At 42.0% G+C, this 19,080-nt stretch overlaps 1 protein-coding gene across 1 annotated transcript; it reads left to right on the forward strand.

Annotated features, from left to right (window-relative positions):
* The first annotated feature begins 1,553 nt into the window (after positions 1 to 1,553).
* On the forward strand, positions 1,554 to 18,440 carry LOC120413334 (glutamate receptor ionotropic, NMDA 2B). Its single transcript, XM_039574110.2, has 4 exons — positions 1,554 to 3,002; positions 9,866 to 10,098; positions 10,166 to 10,285; positions 10,347 to 18,440. The coding sequence occupies exons 1-4, from the start codon at positions 2,540 to 2,542 to the stop codon at positions 12,762 to 12,764; spliced, it is 3,234 nt and encodes a 1,077-aa protein (XP_039430044.1). The 5' UTR covers positions 1,554 to 2,539; the 3' UTR covers positions 12,765 to 18,440.
* Positions 18,441 to 19,080: the final 640 nt, after the last annotated feature.

The raw sequence follows: 19,080 nt of genomic DNA on the forward strand, positions 1-19,080 counted from the left end.
ACATGCTTTTTGTGTACACGTTTTCTCATACAATATTACATGCTTTTCTCACAAAGGTGATGTGCATGCTTTTGCATGCGATTTTACCATCGGATTTTTTGCTGTGTATGCTCACTATCGTAAGGAGTTTCTTTAGCCTCAGAAGCAACCAGTGCAACACTAAGCTGAACATGCGGGGCGAGAGTGGGCACCCCTGCTTAACCCCTTTTCCCTTAGCAACGCGATCGGAGTTGGCTTATTTTGCCATCGGAGGCAGGTCCTCTCCATCAGCGCCATGTTGATTACCCTGTTGACGATGAGCGCTGGAACCCAAGAGCCTTAAGATCCTCGATCACTGGGTTATGGCTAACTGAGTCGAAGGCTTGCTTAAGGTCAAGCGCTAACGCAAACACCGTAACTCCGTGGTTCCAATATTCTTCCGATATGCGGCGGACTGAGAACGGTGATCCTCTACGCACCGGTTAGCCATGAATTCGCCGGTGGTGTCGTCGATCCTGTGGAGAAGGAAGGTTGCGATCACTTGGTACACAACGTTACTCAGAGTGATCTTCTGGAAGTCGTTAGTGCCTTTTTGGGGAGCATTTTTTCGGGATTGGCACTTGGACGGTATTGAAGAACTCAGCTGGTGAAACATTCTAGTTGTTGATTGATTGACTGAACTTTTAAAACTCTAGGTGAAGAGAAACATTACGGATTTACGAATATTTGTCCGATTTGGATACTGCATTCAGTCTAACTCGTTTGTTTATCCATGGTTTTGATTGAACGTCACCCGTTGACTGTCAAACCGCTCCATAACCACTTTGTTTAGTAATCACAACCGTCAACTTTAAGATGCATATCTTTGCACCTTCAGACGAAGATTCCATTGAAACCATCTCAGCAGGCTCGGCGCAACGGTGTGCGCCTTTCCCGACGTTCAATTTCCGGCTGTCAAGAGTGTCCCTCGTTGTCCATCTCCGATGTGCACACATGCTGCACCACACATCATCCGACTCTGTGTCCAGCTCCTTCTCCTCCCCGCACCGTTGTAATAGGCTCGTGAAGGACCTACTTGAGAGCAGGCTTTTCTTTTTTCCGCAAACCCCGAAGGCACACACAACTCCTTATCATACTGCACACACACACACTCCCTACACTGCGATGCTAGGTGATTACTGTCATGATGCTCTCTCAAAATTTGAGAGTCCACTTGGTTGTTTACCGTGATGGGCGAGTTGCATCCCAAGAGTGCGAGAGCTGCCTCTTTGTTTTGGTTTCGCGCCGTCAGGCGCACTGTCGCTTACTACGATTTGTTTTGAATGTCAGATTCTGGTGAGGGAGCGCGCCTAAAGGTACGCCACGTGCGCCTTTCGCTCCGCGCTCTCGCGCGCGAAATCACGTGGTGAGGTGAAATGGGAGAGAGTTTGCCGTATCAAAACAAATGACGGTTTGTTTTGGTGTTGGGGTGCGTGCGATGATTGTTTGTTGATATCATCGCGAGAGTGTGTTGGTGAGCGCGATGAGAGGTGAGAGCGCGAGATTTCCTTGGTGAGGCGTGGAGTATGCGTTCAGGCGCAATCACCGCCAGTCGGATGCTGCGCTGCGAGTGTGTTGGTTGTGTCGCGCGATGGCGCTGCTGTAGCGTTTCGTGACGGGGTCCCGTGTGTTACATAATTTATCTGTTGGGGCTTGTCCGCTGCCGCGGAATTGTGGGTGGTGCGAGGTTTCCGGGACGGATTGAAACGAAGAAGACGTCGACGGAGACGACGTTTGATTTGTGTCCTCTGGACGGGAAAAGGCGACACTTTTGACAACTGATAAGGGAGAGGCTGGTTCTACTTTTTGCTGCGCTGCAGAGCAATATCAAGAAAACGAACACACACACATAATGATAGAGATTGCGAACGGACACACAGACACACACATGTGACGCTCCCGTGTGATGTGCTTTGCTGTTGCAGCATTTAAGGCGCTGCCATTATAGCAGCCTAGTTAGAGGAATCAAAGTCGAGCGAACGTGTGTGTGAACATCACACAGAGAGCAGCAAAAGGGAGGAGGCTGCGAAGAAGAAGAAGAAGCTGTGTGACAGAGTCACACTGAAGGAAGAGTAGAGAGACGAGGGCAAGGGCAAACGAGGAGAAATTTTCGCCTTTCAACTTTCTTCTTTTTGCCGTCGTCGTCGCACCAGAGGGCGACACACACAAAAGAAGGACGTTTCGTTTCGTTTTTGTGTGTTGCGCCCAGAGTTCTGCAAAAAGCGGAGCAGCGCACAAAGTCGAAGGTGGAAGATTTTCGGTTCCGTCGCGCCCGGAGCGATCCGTATCGGGAAGTGAGTGTGTACTTTCGGGGCTGGGATGTGGCCACTGTGCAAAATGGTTGTGAAAAACGGCTTCTAGAGGGAGCAGCAGCAGCAGGACGGTGGCGCCCTCGGCAGCCAAGAGAGAGAGGGCGCAGCGCGACGATGAATTTATAAGTGAAAAAGGAAATACGCCCATTTCTGATATTTCCGTTTTTTGCCTGCCTGGGCTGGCGCTGGCTGGCGGATGCTGGTGTCGGATGCAAAAACAGGTGCCGTTGTGTCGAGTATCGATGAAAATTGGAATCAAATTAGCAGGGAAAATGAATTTATTGCTCGCTTCCGTGCTGGTGCTGGTGCTGCTGTGCGGTTGCCTACCTCCGGGCGTCGAACCAAAGAGCTACAAGGCGACCCCGAACCGAGGCAGTGGCATCAGCATAGGGGGCAGCAGCAGCAACAGCAATAGCAATAGCAATGGCAGCGAGGGCGGCCGCGGCTCGTCCAGCTCGCGGACCGCCGCCACCAACACCCGGAACCAGCTGAACGTGGGCCTGCTGGTGCCGCACACCAACTTTGGCCGCCGGGACTACCTCCGGTCGATCAATACCGCCGTGATGGGCCTGCAGAAGGGGCGTGGACCCAAGCTGACGTTCCTGAAGGACCACGAGTTTCAAACGTCCAACATACACTTTGACATGATGTCGCTGACGCCGAGCCCCACAGGTAAGGCCCCTCCGTCCCGTCCCGAAGGTTGAAGGTTGCAGTTTGACATGCTTCATTAACCACCATTATGAACCCCCCAACCCCACACAACCTAACCTCAAATCCCACAGCATCTCCCTCTTATCAATCGCGCGCGCCCCGCACACAAACGAACGACGACAACAACATCGCCACACAACACGCCCTGAACATGACTCCTTTTTGCACCCCCTCCCCGTGTTACACACACCCTCGCACCGCGCCGTCACAAAACATAATTACTCTAATTTAACCTCGCGCAGCCTTCAACATTTTTAAATTCTTTTTTCTTTGTTTGTCGATGCCACCTGTCATCGTGAAGCCCCCGAAAAAAATGCGTTTAACGAAAAAAAAAAAAAAACTAACATCCGTCAACCTTCCCACTGAGAATTTTGGCTCGAGCATCGACTCGATTCAGGCTCGATCTCGAGCCAGATCGACTCGAGGCTCGAGCCAAAATTCTCAGTGGGTTCTTTTAAATAGAAACCCGCCAAAGAAACGGGAATTGTTTGAATAGTGCTTGGCTTGGGGTAACCGCCGAGCGCGATATGCACAAATCAAACAAATGAAATTTAAACGCTGAAAGGCTTCTGCTACCTGCTGGATATCCGTAACAAAGTGCGTCATATTTCGGAGCGAATGGGGTGAGATTGAGGAGCAATAATATGAATGCATAAGTGTATATAGATTATAAGGGTGGAAATCTAATTAGAGCAAAATGGTGAGGGGCAGAGGGAAAAAGTGCTAATGGATTTTGAATTTCAGAAGAAAAAAAATCTTGTCACAATTACGCTGATTGATTTGTGGTTGTATCCATTTGACTTGAGTTAAGTTGCGTTATGCTACTATTTTTAGATCTTGACAACATTCAATTCTAGATTAAATTTTTAAAAGGTCCTATCTGCATAGGAAACCCATGTCTCATAGGTTGTTTTGAATATTTACTCTAGAATTGAAAATAGCACGAAAGGTCTAGAAGATTATGTTTTTAAAACTATTTTTCACCATTTTATGTGAGTACAGTCCAGACTCGATTATCCGAAGGCCTCGGAAAAATATCACTTCAGATAATTGAATCTTCGGAGTATAGAATCAGGAAAAAACCAGAACACGCAACGTAAACAATAACAAAAACGTTTTGTTTGGTTGACCATATTATGTGCATTGTCCCGAAGTTTGGTCAAATTTGGTTGTCGGAGTTCGAGTTATAACTGAAACTGTTTACGGTTGTCGAGCTCGTACTTGTGTCAAACGCGTTCTAACCTGAAATCCCTTTGGCCAATTGTCGCACTTACATCAATTTTCAGGCTGTGTCAAGATAGCACGACAAGCATAGAAGAAACTTTGATAAAATTGATTGTAAACTATTCAGAATACATTGTAAAATGCTTGTTCAATAGCGCAGCCAGTCTTTCGAGGGCATCCTTAGGTTGATTGACGCCTAGCATCTTCTTGTCATTATCAACATTTGCAGTGCGCCATTGCATTAGAATGCATTGAAACATCACAAACGTCGAAGCGGCCAGGCCAACTGCGTAAAGTTAACCGCAAAGATGATTCGTTGAATTGGATTGAGTATGAACACGAATGTTCAAACAACAATACAGTTCTGAATCTACAGGGGAGGAAGAAACGTGGGGATCCCCCGCTCACGTTCCTGTTTGTTTAGGTAGTTAAACGTTGGGAGCCACCATGCCAAGAAGTTTTGGTGCTCCGGGACCCTCTGGGATGGGACATTGTATTTCCACAAATGCCCGGGACACTATTTGCCATGGTTATAGGGCCACAACTCGCTCTTTGTAAAATGCTTGTTAAATTTTATGCATTTTCAATCGAAAGAAGACTTTTTAATATTTTCACATTTTTTTAAATTTTGGGATCGCAGATCGGTAAAAGACCTTAATAGTTTTGGAAATATATATATTTCAAAGAATTCATAGATATGTTGCCAATATTTGATGGTTGTTGGTGTTAATTCATTTATTTCTGATAGTTTTAACTAGAGAGCCTGGAGCTTATTAGAGAACGGACATCTCAAACCAAAAGTACCAATCGAAGCACGACAACTGTCAAACGGAGGTACCAATCGAGCATAAGACAAAGGATTTTGCTCGATTGGTACCTCCGTTTGACAGTTCTCGTGCTTCGATTGGTACTTTTGGTTTGAGATGTCCGTTCTCTAATAAGCTCTAGGCTCTCTAGTTTTAACCTTCTTGGTCATTCGCCGCCCTATATATTTGATGGTAGCAATACTGTAATGATGTATATAGCATTTTGCGTTAATTTTTGTTTGGAAATTTTAAAAGTTAGGATTATCTTATCTTCATCGCAGCGATATAATTTTGTTAAAAATTTCAGGAAATCTGAATAGTGATTTTATATATTTTTAAAACGCAGAAACCTTCATAAAGAATAACTGTTTAGCAAGGTTGTTAATCGATAACATTAACGTCTTACGATTACGACGATGCTATCGTTATCGTCGGAACGATAACAAAAATCTATCGTTATTGTTATTTCGATAATTCTGACGATTTTTTTAAATCTTTCTTAAATTGACGTAATTTAATAATGTATTGAATTTTAGAGTATGAGTGCTCAAAGTTTTCACAAAATACAGAGCCGATTCGTTAATTTCAATTTCACTGCTTCGAATGCTCGCTAATTCGAACGTATTCGAATTAAAAAGCACTCAACTGTCAAAACCAGTTGTCAAACTGATATCAAACGAAGCAAAATTTAATGTGCATTTTCACTTCATTAGTGTATTAAGTATTAAAATTTTCACAAAATATCGTATTTTTCAAAAATACTCAAATTTTAATAATTCGCAAAATGGGTATCAAAAAAGCTATACTGTGTGTAGGGTAGGGTAGTCATCACTTTTGGTTTTTAACTTTCAACGATTTTTGTATTTTTTTCATCAGCATGTTTTAATGAGCTTTTTGTAGCATTTTCTTTCTTTTAATGTGTTCTAACATTGAACAAAATATGAGATCGATCCGACCTCTACAGCCAGAGCTATCCAACTGTCTCATTCTAGACGCACTTGGCAGGAACAATGAGACAGGTGGGGAACAATGAGACACTTTACGAAAATCAATACTTTTCTAGTAAAACATCATGTTTTTGTATTGTTCCATTGCAGGTGACTTGCCTTGTACATTTTAAAGCAATTTTACCAACTTGAAACTTTAATTTACAAAAGTTATACTTAAAAGTATTTAAATTTAGTTAAATCCATTTATTTATACCAAACAAGCCCTTCCCGGCAAACTTCGTCCTGCCCTTTTTTTGGTTTCCTGACGTTTCTTGCTTGTTTGCTAATTCAGCCTCCTGTGATCAAAATTTGATTTTACGCAGCTTTTCCCATACAATCTGCAGATTTTCCGGAATCGGTTCTAGAGTGGCCAAAGTTGTAACTTTTTGGCGTAAGAACCTTCCTTGGGCTTATACGAACCTAACGCAACAAAAAGCGCCTCGATCCGACGTTCCGTGTTCAACTGATTCGCGTTCGAACAAAACCATCGAAATTTTTTTATATATATAGATAACTTTATGTTTTTGGCTAAATGGAGTCAAAACTCAATAAATATTCCAAAAATCACTTCCAATTCATGTTTTGAAGGATTTCCCTAGATTTTGAAAAGTTTAATGAAGAGAAATCAAAGTGTCTCATTGTTACCCATGGGCTGAAAAGAGTGGGGAACAATGAGACAGCCCTGGATTCTAGGTATATTTTAAATTTTGGTCAAATCTAATGAAAGGCTATTGTAGCCCAACTCATGCCCTATGAAATGACGAAAGAAATTTGAAGAAATATTAGTTTTTGTATTATTGGCAGCCTATGAGCGAAAATGTAATTTTCAGTCATAATTTACTTTTACACCCCAAAATCAAACATTTATGGATAACTTTGCAAGGGAGCGTCCATAACCAAAGCCACTATTATGACAGACGTGTATCCTATAGACACACCTTTCCCCAAAATATGAGCCTGATTGGTTGAAACTACGACTTGTGAGAGCCATTTTATCATTGTTCCCCGTGTCTCATTGATGACTACTCTACCCTATGCATTTTCGTCATTTATTGTAAAATAATAAAAAAATATAAAATATTTAATTTTGCAAATTACTAAAATTTTCACAAAACATCGCATTTTTCATAAATATGTGTTTTAATGAAAAATACGGTATTTTGAAAATATGGTATTTTGTGAAACTTGAGTATTTTGTAATAAAATACTTTAATAAAGTGAAAATACTAACAAATATTCGCTTCTTTTGATACCCATAATGCAAATTATGGAAATACTTTTAAACTTTATTAGGTCGCAGAAAATTGAAAAAGGGGAGAAAATAAAAAGCCATAACCTGAAAGAACTAAAAGGCAAAAGGTAAAGAGAAGAGGAGATGGTAGAATAAGCCTAACATTACCAAAAGCAAACATAAACTATAGACAAGATAAATTAAAATTAAAATACTAAAAATTAAACAGGAAAGACATAAAACAAGATAAGTGAAGTTTTTCGTAGAACAAAAGTGGCTTAAAAGACCACGGGGAAAATTAAAAAATCTCGGAAGCAGAGGCGAGAGAGAGGAATATTATTGGAATTGGCTATAGATGTCGTTAGTGAGCATACTAAATTCAAAATTAAACTGGCCTAACATTTTGAACACAAATGTTTGCCAGCTTTCATGTCTGTTTGCCTTAGGTAGAGGGTTTATTTATTGATCGAAAAGCTCAGTTGTAGCTTTGATATAATGGCAATTGTAGAAATTTTTTGGAAAGAACAATTTATTACTTTGAAATAAGTGAAAGCGTTACTTTAAATATTAAACATTCGTAAATTATTAAATTTTACAATTTTACGATGTTCAACTTCAAGTTTTGTTTTCTTTTTCTGACAAGGAATGAAAAATAGTTTTTGTAAATTTGTTTTGTTTCAAAATTATTTATCAACATTTCGAATAAATTTTGAAAAATAAACTGAAATCGGATTAAAATTAAACACGCGGGGTCAGAAGGTCGGTGCTATAAATTTAATAAATAATAATAAATAACTTTACCTAACCTACCCAAGTACTTCAAAGTTTAATAAACTTTTCTAAATCTGGTAAGAATTTTGGTTTGAAGAAACAATGGTTTAAAACTGCAAATCAAGTATTTAATAGCGAAATCGAATGTGAGCAAGCAAATTTTTGTCAAAAGTTTGGCGAAATAATTTGTTTAAATAGTCATAACTTCCCATATTAACATTCACCCTAAATTATGAATCATACAAAATATAACACAAATAAAAAGTGTTTTTTTTATTGTGATTGATTGTATGAAGCAAAATTATTAAAACGATGGTAATACTACAGTTTTGGGATGATTATGGAGGAAAAAAAATGATAGAGTAGTACGGGGCAAAAGTACGCACCGACCATGTTGATTAGGGTGGTCCAAATCCGGGCTTTCTCGGGGCTACCCCCTGAAATCAAAGATTGACCCATCACTAGGCTAAATTCCAAATTTGAGCTCATTCTGACCACGGGAACCCCTCCCTCTAATCGCTTGAAGTTTGTATGGGAAAAATCGTCAAAACGTATGGAGAAAAGCAACTGTTTCAGTTTTTTTGGCTGTGGAGGGCGCAATAGTCGTCCAATCTTTATCAATTCTCATATGTAGAACCTTCAACTTTCCCGAAGACACCATATTTTTAAGATTTTTTTGCTGAAAAGTTATTAGCTTCTGAAAATGACAATTGGCCGGGTCCGGTGGTGTAGTGACTAGCGTGGTAGTCTCTCACCCCAGTAAGGCCTGGGTTCAATCCCAGACGGACCCGGTGGCATTTTTCGAGACGAAATATGCCTGACCACGCCTTCTATCGGATGGGGAAGTAAAACGTCGGTCCATTTGCGTAAAAGAGGTTTTGGGTGACTCACCATACACCCACCAAAGACCCGGATTGCTTTGCTTTTTTTTGCATCTGTTTTCTCAAAAAGAAATTTTACGGGGCAAAGGTACGAACTAACATTTACATACATACATTTTTATATGAAAGAAAAATTATACACATTGAATAACTTTTATTTCTGATAGTAATTACCTATTGGTTCAAAATCACTGGAAAATAGTATTTCTGTCAAAATCGGACCAAAAAACATAACTTAAGCAAAAACCCAAAATTTAGTATCCAAATTTGGATTTTTTTTTGCATTTTTTCAATATCGGAATAATACCAAAATAAGGTAGGGTATTGTTACTACGCATTATTCTTGTCAATAACACCCGCTCGGGAGTTTGATTATAAGTAAATAAGAGCTCATTAACACTGGAACGCCCAACGCATGTCCAACTTACACGGACGCCCAAGCCTCCCAAAAAAGTTGGAACGGTAACTTCAACTCGCTGGTTCTCGGGCATAACTCAACCAATCGGGACGATTCTTGTTTCCAGTAATTTGTAAGAATGTCTAGATGATCCTAGAACTTTGCAGAACTTAATTTGATCAACTCTGTAATTTCTGCGACCGAAAACATCGTTCCACCTTTTTTCAAAACGACTGCCTCCGCGGAATTTTCGGCGATTTTTTTTTGTACGCGAAAAAAAAAGTTGGAACGATGTTTTTGATCGCAAAAATTACAGATTTGATCAAATTAAGTTCTGCAAAGTTCTAGGATCATCTAGACATCCTAACAAATCACTGGATAGAAGAATCATCTTGATTGGTTGAGTTATGCCCGAGATCCATTGAGTTGAAGTTACCGTTCCAACTTTTTTGGAGCCTTGGGCGTTGGAATGTTTAAAAAAATGTTTTTGTTGACTAAACCCTCCGTTACTTCTCCCTTCTCCAGCCATCCTGAACACGCTGTGCAAGGAGTTCCTGCACGCGAACGTGTCCGCCATCCTGTACATGATGAACTACGAGTCGTACGGGCGCAGCACCGCCTCCGCGCAGTACTTCCTCCAGCTCGCGGGCTACCTCGGCATCCCCGTCATCTCGTGGAACGCCGACAACTCCGGGCTGGAACGGCGCGCGTCCCAGTCGGCGCTGCAGCTGCAGCTGGCCCCGAGTATTGAACATCAGGTTGGTGTTGAGTACGGACTTTTTCGGAATGATTTGTGGGGTGTTAATTGGGGTTTCTTTGTTGCAGAGTGCGGCCATGCTGAGCATTCTGGAGCGGTACAAGTGGCACCAGTTCTCGGTGGTCACGTCCCAGATCGCCGGTCACGACGACTTTGTGCAGGCGGTGCGCGAGCAGGTCGCCGCCATGGTTCGTTCGGATTTCTTGGGTTCGTTTGGGTTGAGATTAATTTGTGTGTGTGTTTTTTTAGGATCACTTCAAGTTCACCATCCTGAACTCGATCATCGTGTCGCGGCCGATCAACCTGGTCGAGCTGGTGAACAGCGAGGCGCGGGTGATGCTGCTGTACTGCACGAAGGACGAGGCGGTGGACATTTTGAAGGCGGCCGAGGAGTTGCACATTACGGGCGAGAACTACGTGTGGGTCGTGACGCAGAGTGTGATCGAGAACATGCAGGCGCCGACGCAGTTTCCGATGGGGATGCTGGGGGTGCACTTTGACACGTCTTCGAGTGCGCTGCTGAACGAGATATCGAACGCGATCCGGGTGTACGCGTACGGGGTGGAGTATTATCTGAGTGATCCGAAGAACGCGGGCAGGGGGCTGGACACGCACTTTTTGAGTTGTGAGGATGAGGGACGGGGTCGGTGGGATAATGGGGAGGTGTTTTTCAAGTATTTGAGGAATGTCTCGTTGGAGGGGGAACCGAACAGGCCGAATATTGAGTTTACCGCGGACGGGGATTTGAAGTGGGCGGAGCTGAAGATCATGAACTTGAGGCCGAGTGTGAACAGCAAGGGGTTGGTTTGGGAGGAGATTGGGATGTGGAAGTCGTGGCAGCAGCAGAAGCTGGACATTAGGGACATTGCGTGGCCGGGGAATTCGCATACGCCGCCGCAGGGAGTGCCGGAGAAGTTCCACCTGAAGATTACGTTCTTGGAGGAAGCTCCGTACATAAATTTGTCGCCGGCGGATCCGGTCAGCGGGAAGTGTCTGATGGATCGGGGAGTGTTGTGCCGGGTGGCGGCGGACCACGAGATGACCGACATCGACATGGGGCAGGCGCACAAGAACGGGTCGTTCTACCAGTGTTGCAGTGGGTTCTGTATTGACCTGCTGGAGAAGTTTGCCGAGGAATTGGGCTTCACGTACGAGTTGGTGCGGGTGGAGGACGGTAAGTGGGGAACGCTGGAGAATGGCAAGTGGAACGGGTTGATTCACGAGTTGGTGAACCGGAAGACGGACATGGTGTTGACGTCGCTGATGATCAACGCCGAGCGGGAAGCGGTAGCGGACTTTAGTGAACCCTTTATGGAGACGGGAATTGCGATTGTGGTGGCGAAGCGGACGGGGATTATCTCGCCGACGGCCTTCCTGGAGCCGTTCGATACGGCTTCGTGGATGTTGGTGGGGATCTTCGCGATCCAAGCGGCCACCTTTATGATCTTTCTGTTTGAGTGGCTTTCGCCGAGCGGGTACGACATGAAGACGGTGCTGCAGAACGCCAACAATACGCCGTACCGGTTTTCGCTGTTCCGGACGTACTGGCTGGTGTGGGCCGTCCTGTTCCAGGCAGCCGTCCACGTGGACTCTCCGCGAGGCTTCACGTCCCGCTTCATGACCAACGTGTGGGCTATGTTTGCCGTGGTGTTTCTTGCTATCTACACTGCCAACCTAGCGGCGTTCATGATAACCCGTGAAGAGTTCCACGAGTTTACCGGACTGGACGACACCCGGCTCTCCCATCCGTTCTCCCACAAGCCGACCATCAAGTTCGGCACGATCCCCTGGAGCCACACGGACTCTACCATCTCAAAGTACTTCAAAGAGATGCACTACTACATGAAGCAGTACAACAAAACAAGCGTCGCGGACGGTGTCGCAGCGGTCCTGAACGGCCAGATGGACGCCTTCATCTACGACGGAACCGTGCTCGACTACCTCGTCCAGCAGGACGAAGACTGCCGGCTGCTCACCGTCGGCCAGTGGTACGCCATGACCGGTTACGGCCTAGCCTTCAGCCGCAACTCCAAATACGTCCAAATGTTCAACAAGCGACTGCTCGAATTCCGCGCCAACGGAGATCTGGAACGACTCCGGCGCTACTGGATGACCGGAACGTGCCGACCCGGCAAGCAAGAGCACAAATCCTCCGACCCGCTCGCCCTCGAGCAGTTCCTCTCCGCGTTTCTCCTCCTCATGGCCGGCATCCTCCTAGCAGCCCTGCTCCTACTCCTCGAACACCTCTACTTCAAGTACTTCCGCAAGCGGCTCGCGAAAAAGGACCGCGGCGGCTGCTGCGCCCTCATCTCGCTCTCCATGGGCAAATCGCTCACGTTCCGCGGGGCCGTCTACGAGGCCACCGAAATCATCCGGAGACACCGCTGCAGCGACCCCATCTGCGACACCCACCTGTGGAAGGTCAAGCACGAGCTGGACATGACCCGGTTGCGCAACACCCAGCTCGAGAAAGCGCTGGACGCGCACGGCATCAAGCCGCCCCAGATCAAGATGGCCTCCACGAACGACATTATCGGCGCCGGCCGGCGCGAACAGTTCGCGAACCGCCCGGGCGTCCTCGGCAACCTGAGCATCGGCGGGAGCGCCCAAGATCTGTACCGCTGGACGTACAAGACGGAAATCGCCGAGATGGAAACGGTGCTGTAAGCACCGCTCGCCCAAGGAATTGTTCTCTACCCGTGTAAACAATTACCACCTACTACTAAACCCACCCCCGGCAATACAGAGAAGGAGAGAGGGAGAGCATACAATCTTTACCTATACACAAGTAAACCTCTCTCTCCAACGTGACCGAGCTCCGCTCCGCCGCTCTGCGTAGTGCACACACACGCTGCTTCTCTTTGGCAAGTGTGTGTGTGCGTGAGGTTAGAATGCTGGGAGAACACAACACACAAACAGGTAGCGAAACAATAGAACAGCCAGCCAATCATCAACACTAGTTCAGCAAAACAAACAACAACGGAAAGGATTGACGCCGCGACCCCCCCTCAGAGTGATAGACGCCATTTTGATGAGTGACTGCGTCACTCATCGCGCTCAGCAGTCGTCGAAAAAACAAGGTGAAGAAAGAAGGGAAGAGTTGAACTTTGAGTGTTGTCTCGTTGGATGAAGCTGTCAAACGTTCGACGCGTCAAGGCGAAATATGATCAAGGTAAGGTAGCTGTCAAATGCTTGGGGTTGGGGTTGCACGCTGACAACTTGTTCGAACGAGAGAGCGATCAAAGTTCAGCTAAAAAGGATAACGAACGGATTATGTTCATTTCATAAACTACTGAAACACACTGTCCACAACAATTTAGGAAAAGTTGAAAGTTGATAAAAAACGAGAAAGGTATATTAACGAATGTAGCGCAAAAAGATGGATAAAGTTGTTGAACTTATTTACTAGTTTTACTATTTACCGTTATAGCGATATAAGAAGTTTATTATATGAGTATACATTCGAGCAGAACAAAAAACTCATGCCATGAAAAAGTGAGCGATTGAATTTTAAATCACTCAAACATCCAAACGAAACCAGACAGTCCAAAGTACACAGCTCCACTACAATCAAGAATTTATATTTTCGCTACTTTTTAACCGAAACAAGAAATGCATTTCCATTAATTTTTAAACATTTTAAATAAGTTTAAACGAAGTCATTTTTAATCAAATTTACAAAATTGAGTACAAAGCATGAAAACAAACCAAAATCGCTACAGATATTAAGTTTTGAAACTTGTTTTAATCCAAGTAGCCCGAAAACGCAAGAGTCGCAGCTTACCAAGATTGGCCAGGAACGAGCATGAACAGAAAAAAAACAAAAACAACAACAAACCAGAACTAGGTTAGGTGGAGTGGAGTTTACTATAATACTTTGACGTTTTACGCTTATTATATCTAAACACAAAACAAAATAACTCAAACCCGTTGAATGAGACGCGAAGAAGCGAAGCCCGCGCGCAGATTCGAAAACCAAAACAACAAAGGAAAAAAGTAAACAAAAACAAAAATAAACAACGCGTACTAGCACTTAGCAGTTCATTCAATAAACTCCAAAAGTAAGGTGGAAAAAAAAAATAGAGAGAATTCAGAAGCATTATTAATATTAAACACTTGAACCTACCTAAAAGACGTATTGCAATTTAACACACACTTCAAAAAGGGAAAGAAAAGAGAGAAGGTGAAAAACACAAACAGTACTAAATCGAGTAATTGAGTGGTTTTTAATAAAAAAAAAATATAAAAAAGGTGGAAATAAACAGTTAACTTTATAGAAAACGTATAAAAAAATGTGGAGGAAAACAAATGCCGCGCGCAGAACAAAAACTTGGTCTGGGTTGCGTTCGGGCATTTTGCAGATTTCAATAAACGTACAGGTTATGTTTAAAAAAATAATTAATGATAAGGAAACCAAAACAAAACAAAAAAAAACAGTAATTCTAGCGACGGAAACTTAATTATTATAAAATGGCCTAATGAATACACGTGACGAGATATGTAAGCCAAAGAACACTTTTTTAACTAGAACAAAGCAAACGAGACGCGATTCGACGAGGAAAATACTGACCACAGGACGACACACAACACGAAACAAAACAAAAAACAAACTATATTACCAGTAAGGAGAAATTAAACAAAAAAAAAAAGATAAAACAAATGTGAATGTGAGAAGGAAAAAAAGATTGACGCAGTGAAACTGAAATCAAAAGAGTAACAAACCAAACCAAGAAAGAGAATGGGAGAGAGGAGAGAAAGAAGAAACAAACAAAAAACTTTACTTAATGGGAGGATTTTGCGTTGATTCCTTCGTGTACTCAAACTGCAAGGTGAACAAACTCGGTTACGTTACTAACAAATCGGTTAACATTTTTTAAATGAAGATGCAATTGAGCGAGAGAGCTGGACGAGAATTGAGAGAGCGAAGAAGCAAAAGAGAGTGCGGGATCGAACGAGAGAGCGAGAGTGAGAGCGCGTGAACAAGCAGAGAGAGAGATGTCGCAAAAAACTATTGTTCGTTGTAAACGCATACATTCACACTAACACACTAGAGCTATCATACTTGTTACACTTGCAAAACAATAAAGAGGTTAACAGAGAGAGCATCTAACGGAAAACATCAACAACAACAATCGTAGCGTGGATTGCACCCCACACAAAAAAAAAAACAGCACTCACACTTGCGTCAGCCATTTGGAAATGTTTTGAAATGTCAGCTGTTTCGGTTTCATTCGTGTTCGTAGAACGAAAACAAAAAAAAGAAGGTAAACAATGCTGCAGCGAATGTCAGTTTCCAGCGTCGCGCATGGTAAACAATAACAACAACAAATAATGTTATCATTGCTTAGTGTGGTGTTTAGTGCAAAAAGTGGTTTGTTTCCGCTGTATTTGTTAAAACTCTTTTGTGTGGACATCGCAGCAACCATCGCGAACGCGTGTTTTGTAGCTATGCAAAAAGTTGTTGTTGTCATGCCAACCTTAAAATTTCATGTCTTCTCTCCTTGACGGAATCGAGTGCAGTGCCAGAAGTTTGCGAGTGATTTTGTTTGTTGTAGAAATTTGATGGTTTGTTAGATGAGCTGGATTTTTAAAAATAATAAGCATACTCTTCGATGTTGGCTGATGCAAGAAGTGATATGTTTAAACGTCAAACTATACAAAATTGCTGTTGGATCTTCTCCGGGAGAGATCCGAAAAAAGATCCAGTAGCAATTTGTACTGATGTGACGTTTGCTGAGGGTGCAAAAGACAATTGCGCTACTTCGTCAAACGTCAAAATTGAGTTGTCAAACTAATTTTTACATTTCAATCTCATTGTTCGAGGATTTTCGAACAAGTGGTTTCGTTTCTTTGACAGCTGACAAGCTAAAAAGTGACCCCGTTCGTTTGACAACAGTTGGTGTCAAACCATCGGGGTTTTAGTGTAGCTATTTTGGATTTGCTAATTTGAAACCGCTCTGTAAAAAAAACAAAAACTTTATTTCAAGCAAATCAATGCAAAAGGCCCTATGCTGACGTGTAAACAAAGAGTCTATTCTGCTCACGCTAATTGATGTTTACATTAAGTTCGAACAGGATAGACTCTTTGTTTACACTTTGACATTGGCCCAATAACATTGTTTTGCTAGATTTTCACTAATCTGCGCACTACCTTCTCGCTCTAGTTGCAACGATGCGTCGAAAATGAAGTAGTATTGGTGACAACTTGTTGCGCTCCTTGTTTTGACGTCTTCGTTAGCTCTTTTTGACAGCTATAGAGTTATGAAGTGTTTTTTTTGTTCGTTTCAAATCTGTATTTTTTTTATTCTTTTTTGTTTATGATTTTTCCTGCAAATTAAATCCAGCTTATCTGACAAACTAAACAAATAAAGCTTAGGATTTTAATTTTAAAAACACGTGGACTGCCAACATCGTTACCAAACCAAATCGTTAAAGCCTAAGGTCAAACAGTTTTGACTCGAAGAGAATGTCAGTTTCGAGATTGTATTTTCAGAAGAATTTTGCATCTTAATTTTTAATGATTTTACCGAAAGAAAAAAACATTGCGACTGCAGTAGATCCTAAAAAACGGTTGTGTTTATGCGTTTTTGAAACCTTAATTTTGACACACTAGTTAGACACAGAAATTGCAAACGATTTTGTTGGCATTAACAAATTGTACGAACCAACATGGCGTCTAAACGAAAATTGCATTCAAACCAGAGTTACTCACAAATTAGTTGTGCGCGGAAACGGGGGGTCGAAAACCTGTAAGGAAATGTGACGAGATTAGATTGTTTTAGGTATTCCCGACTTTTAAAGGAAGATAAACAAAAAAACAAAACCGATGGTTATTTGTAGAAAGATGAAAACACATGAAAAACGGTTGTCAATTTAGAAGAGTTTTGATTTTATTTTTATAAGAATATTCGTTAGCTTTGTTCGGTTCTTTGCGTACGAAGAACAACATTTACACACATAAAAGGAGAAGAACATTGAAGCGTAGAGGACATGACTGTTTCGAACAGAAAAAAAAAAACAAAAGAAAACCATTTGCTCACCAAACAAAACAACACGTAAAAGATTGATTAGCGAAAGTTTAGCGCATTTTGGGCGTGTGCGTGAGCGCGCAAAGAAAAAATCTCACGCACACGCATTTACACTCACACATACATACACACTAAAGCGCCATCTGATTGGTAATCGTTGACAAATAATTTTTTAGCATAAGAGGAATCTGTTAATTTTAGGGCGAAGCAAGCAACACGGTGTCGTTTTATATTCTAATTATTAGAGGAAAATGAGAAAAAAAAGCAAATCCGTTCCCCCCATTTAAAACCATGAAAACAAGCGTAAGCTTACGTCAAAAGAGTCGTTGAAAGAGTGTGTGTGAGTGAATGCAAAAGGTGAGCGTTAGCCTTTTTTTCGGCGTGCTTCATTTGACAGGTGACAGTGCGTTACCTCAGCGTTGATTTGCATTGGGCTGCTGCGCAACCAAGGTCAAGCAACAGTGAGGTAAGCTGCTGTCAAATTTGGCACGCGGGGGGAAAAGAACAACGGAATATTGATCTAAAATGTATTGGGATGTGTTTTTACTAAGTGTTCAGTTGAGTTACACAAATATGTTCTAAAGAAAACTTGCATAGAATACACAAAAACACGTGCTGACGGAAACAGAAAGGTTATCCAAGAAAGAGACGAAATTGTTATTAGATTTATATACAGACACATCATTCGATTGCTCATCATTAGTGAAAAGAAAATCCCCGGTTTTATATTGCGTTAAGTTTAATCAGCAAAAAGAAACTCCCAGAAGCAGAAGCAAAACGGCAAAAGTAATAAGAAGAATTGTATAGAAAAAAAACAGCACTTGGAACCTTATAATAAATGTTAACATTATTAGAGTAACGTAATATTATTATTAAAAATTGAATTAAACAAAGCATATATTGAGCGTAGGATAATTTAAATAACTAATTTAAAGAAAAAGACACACAGAGAGAATATCTACAGAAACTGGAACGAAAAGAGAGAGATGTTAAATAAAAACGAAAAACACACGCCAAAAAAAGGAATGTAGGTGTAATAGTTTGATAAATCGTATTTAAAAAAAGAAAAAAAGAACGAAACAAAAAAAACGTCGTCAACTAATTAAACATTGAGAAGATAAACTAAACTAAACGAAACGCATAGCCGCGACCTCGCGGCAAGAGTTGAGAAATGGACAATTTCTCAAAGCCTGCTGCGCAGCCGGGCAGATAATAACCCAAGGATAAAAATAAACTATGTTTGTGTATTTAATTAAACCCAAAATTAAAAAAGAAGAACGAACCACACACTCACACACACACACGTACACGGAAATTCAAATATGGATCCCTCAAGCTGTGTAAATCCCCGTACACACTAAACGAAAAAGATGGAAAAAACAAAACACAACAAAAGCTGCAAATTGAAATAATGAAACACTTAAAAAAAGGAAAGTTTATCTAAACATAAAGTCTAACACGAAGGAACGAACAAGCACGTCGGGAAATGCCACAGTAGAAGTTATACAAACACACACGTGTAAACAGAAAGGAATAGTGGAAAAGCCAAAAAGCTAGCAGAAGAACACATTAACAAAAATTCACAACAAAAAAAAAAAAACAAAATGGTGTCCCCGAAAGTGAAACCCTTACACACACACAAACTGAACAGCAAAGAACAAAAAACAAAAAACAAAACAACAGAAGAAGAGAAAAACATTTGAGATGAAATCAATAAAAAATAACATATAAATGTTACAAGCCGGTTTGTTTTATTTGACTACAATTTAATTGTATGTGAACGCTTCTCCATTGACACTGCTGGGTAGGTTTGCCACAAAGATGAAGACATGCACAATCATGCTTTGATAAGGCGTGGAAATTATGCCATATCGTTTGATGCAAATTATTAATGCGTTGCCGCGGTAACTCAACACCTGAGTTGCTTGATTGTATTGTATTGCAGTTTCTCTTTA

This window comes from Culex pipiens, chromosome 1, assembly GCF_016801865.2.
Source record: "Culex pipiens pallens isolate TS chromosome 1, TS_CPP_V2, whole genome shotgun sequence".
Taxonomy (NCBI): domain Eukaryota; kingdom Metazoa; phylum Arthropoda; class Insecta; order Diptera; family Culicidae; genus Culex; species Culex pipiens.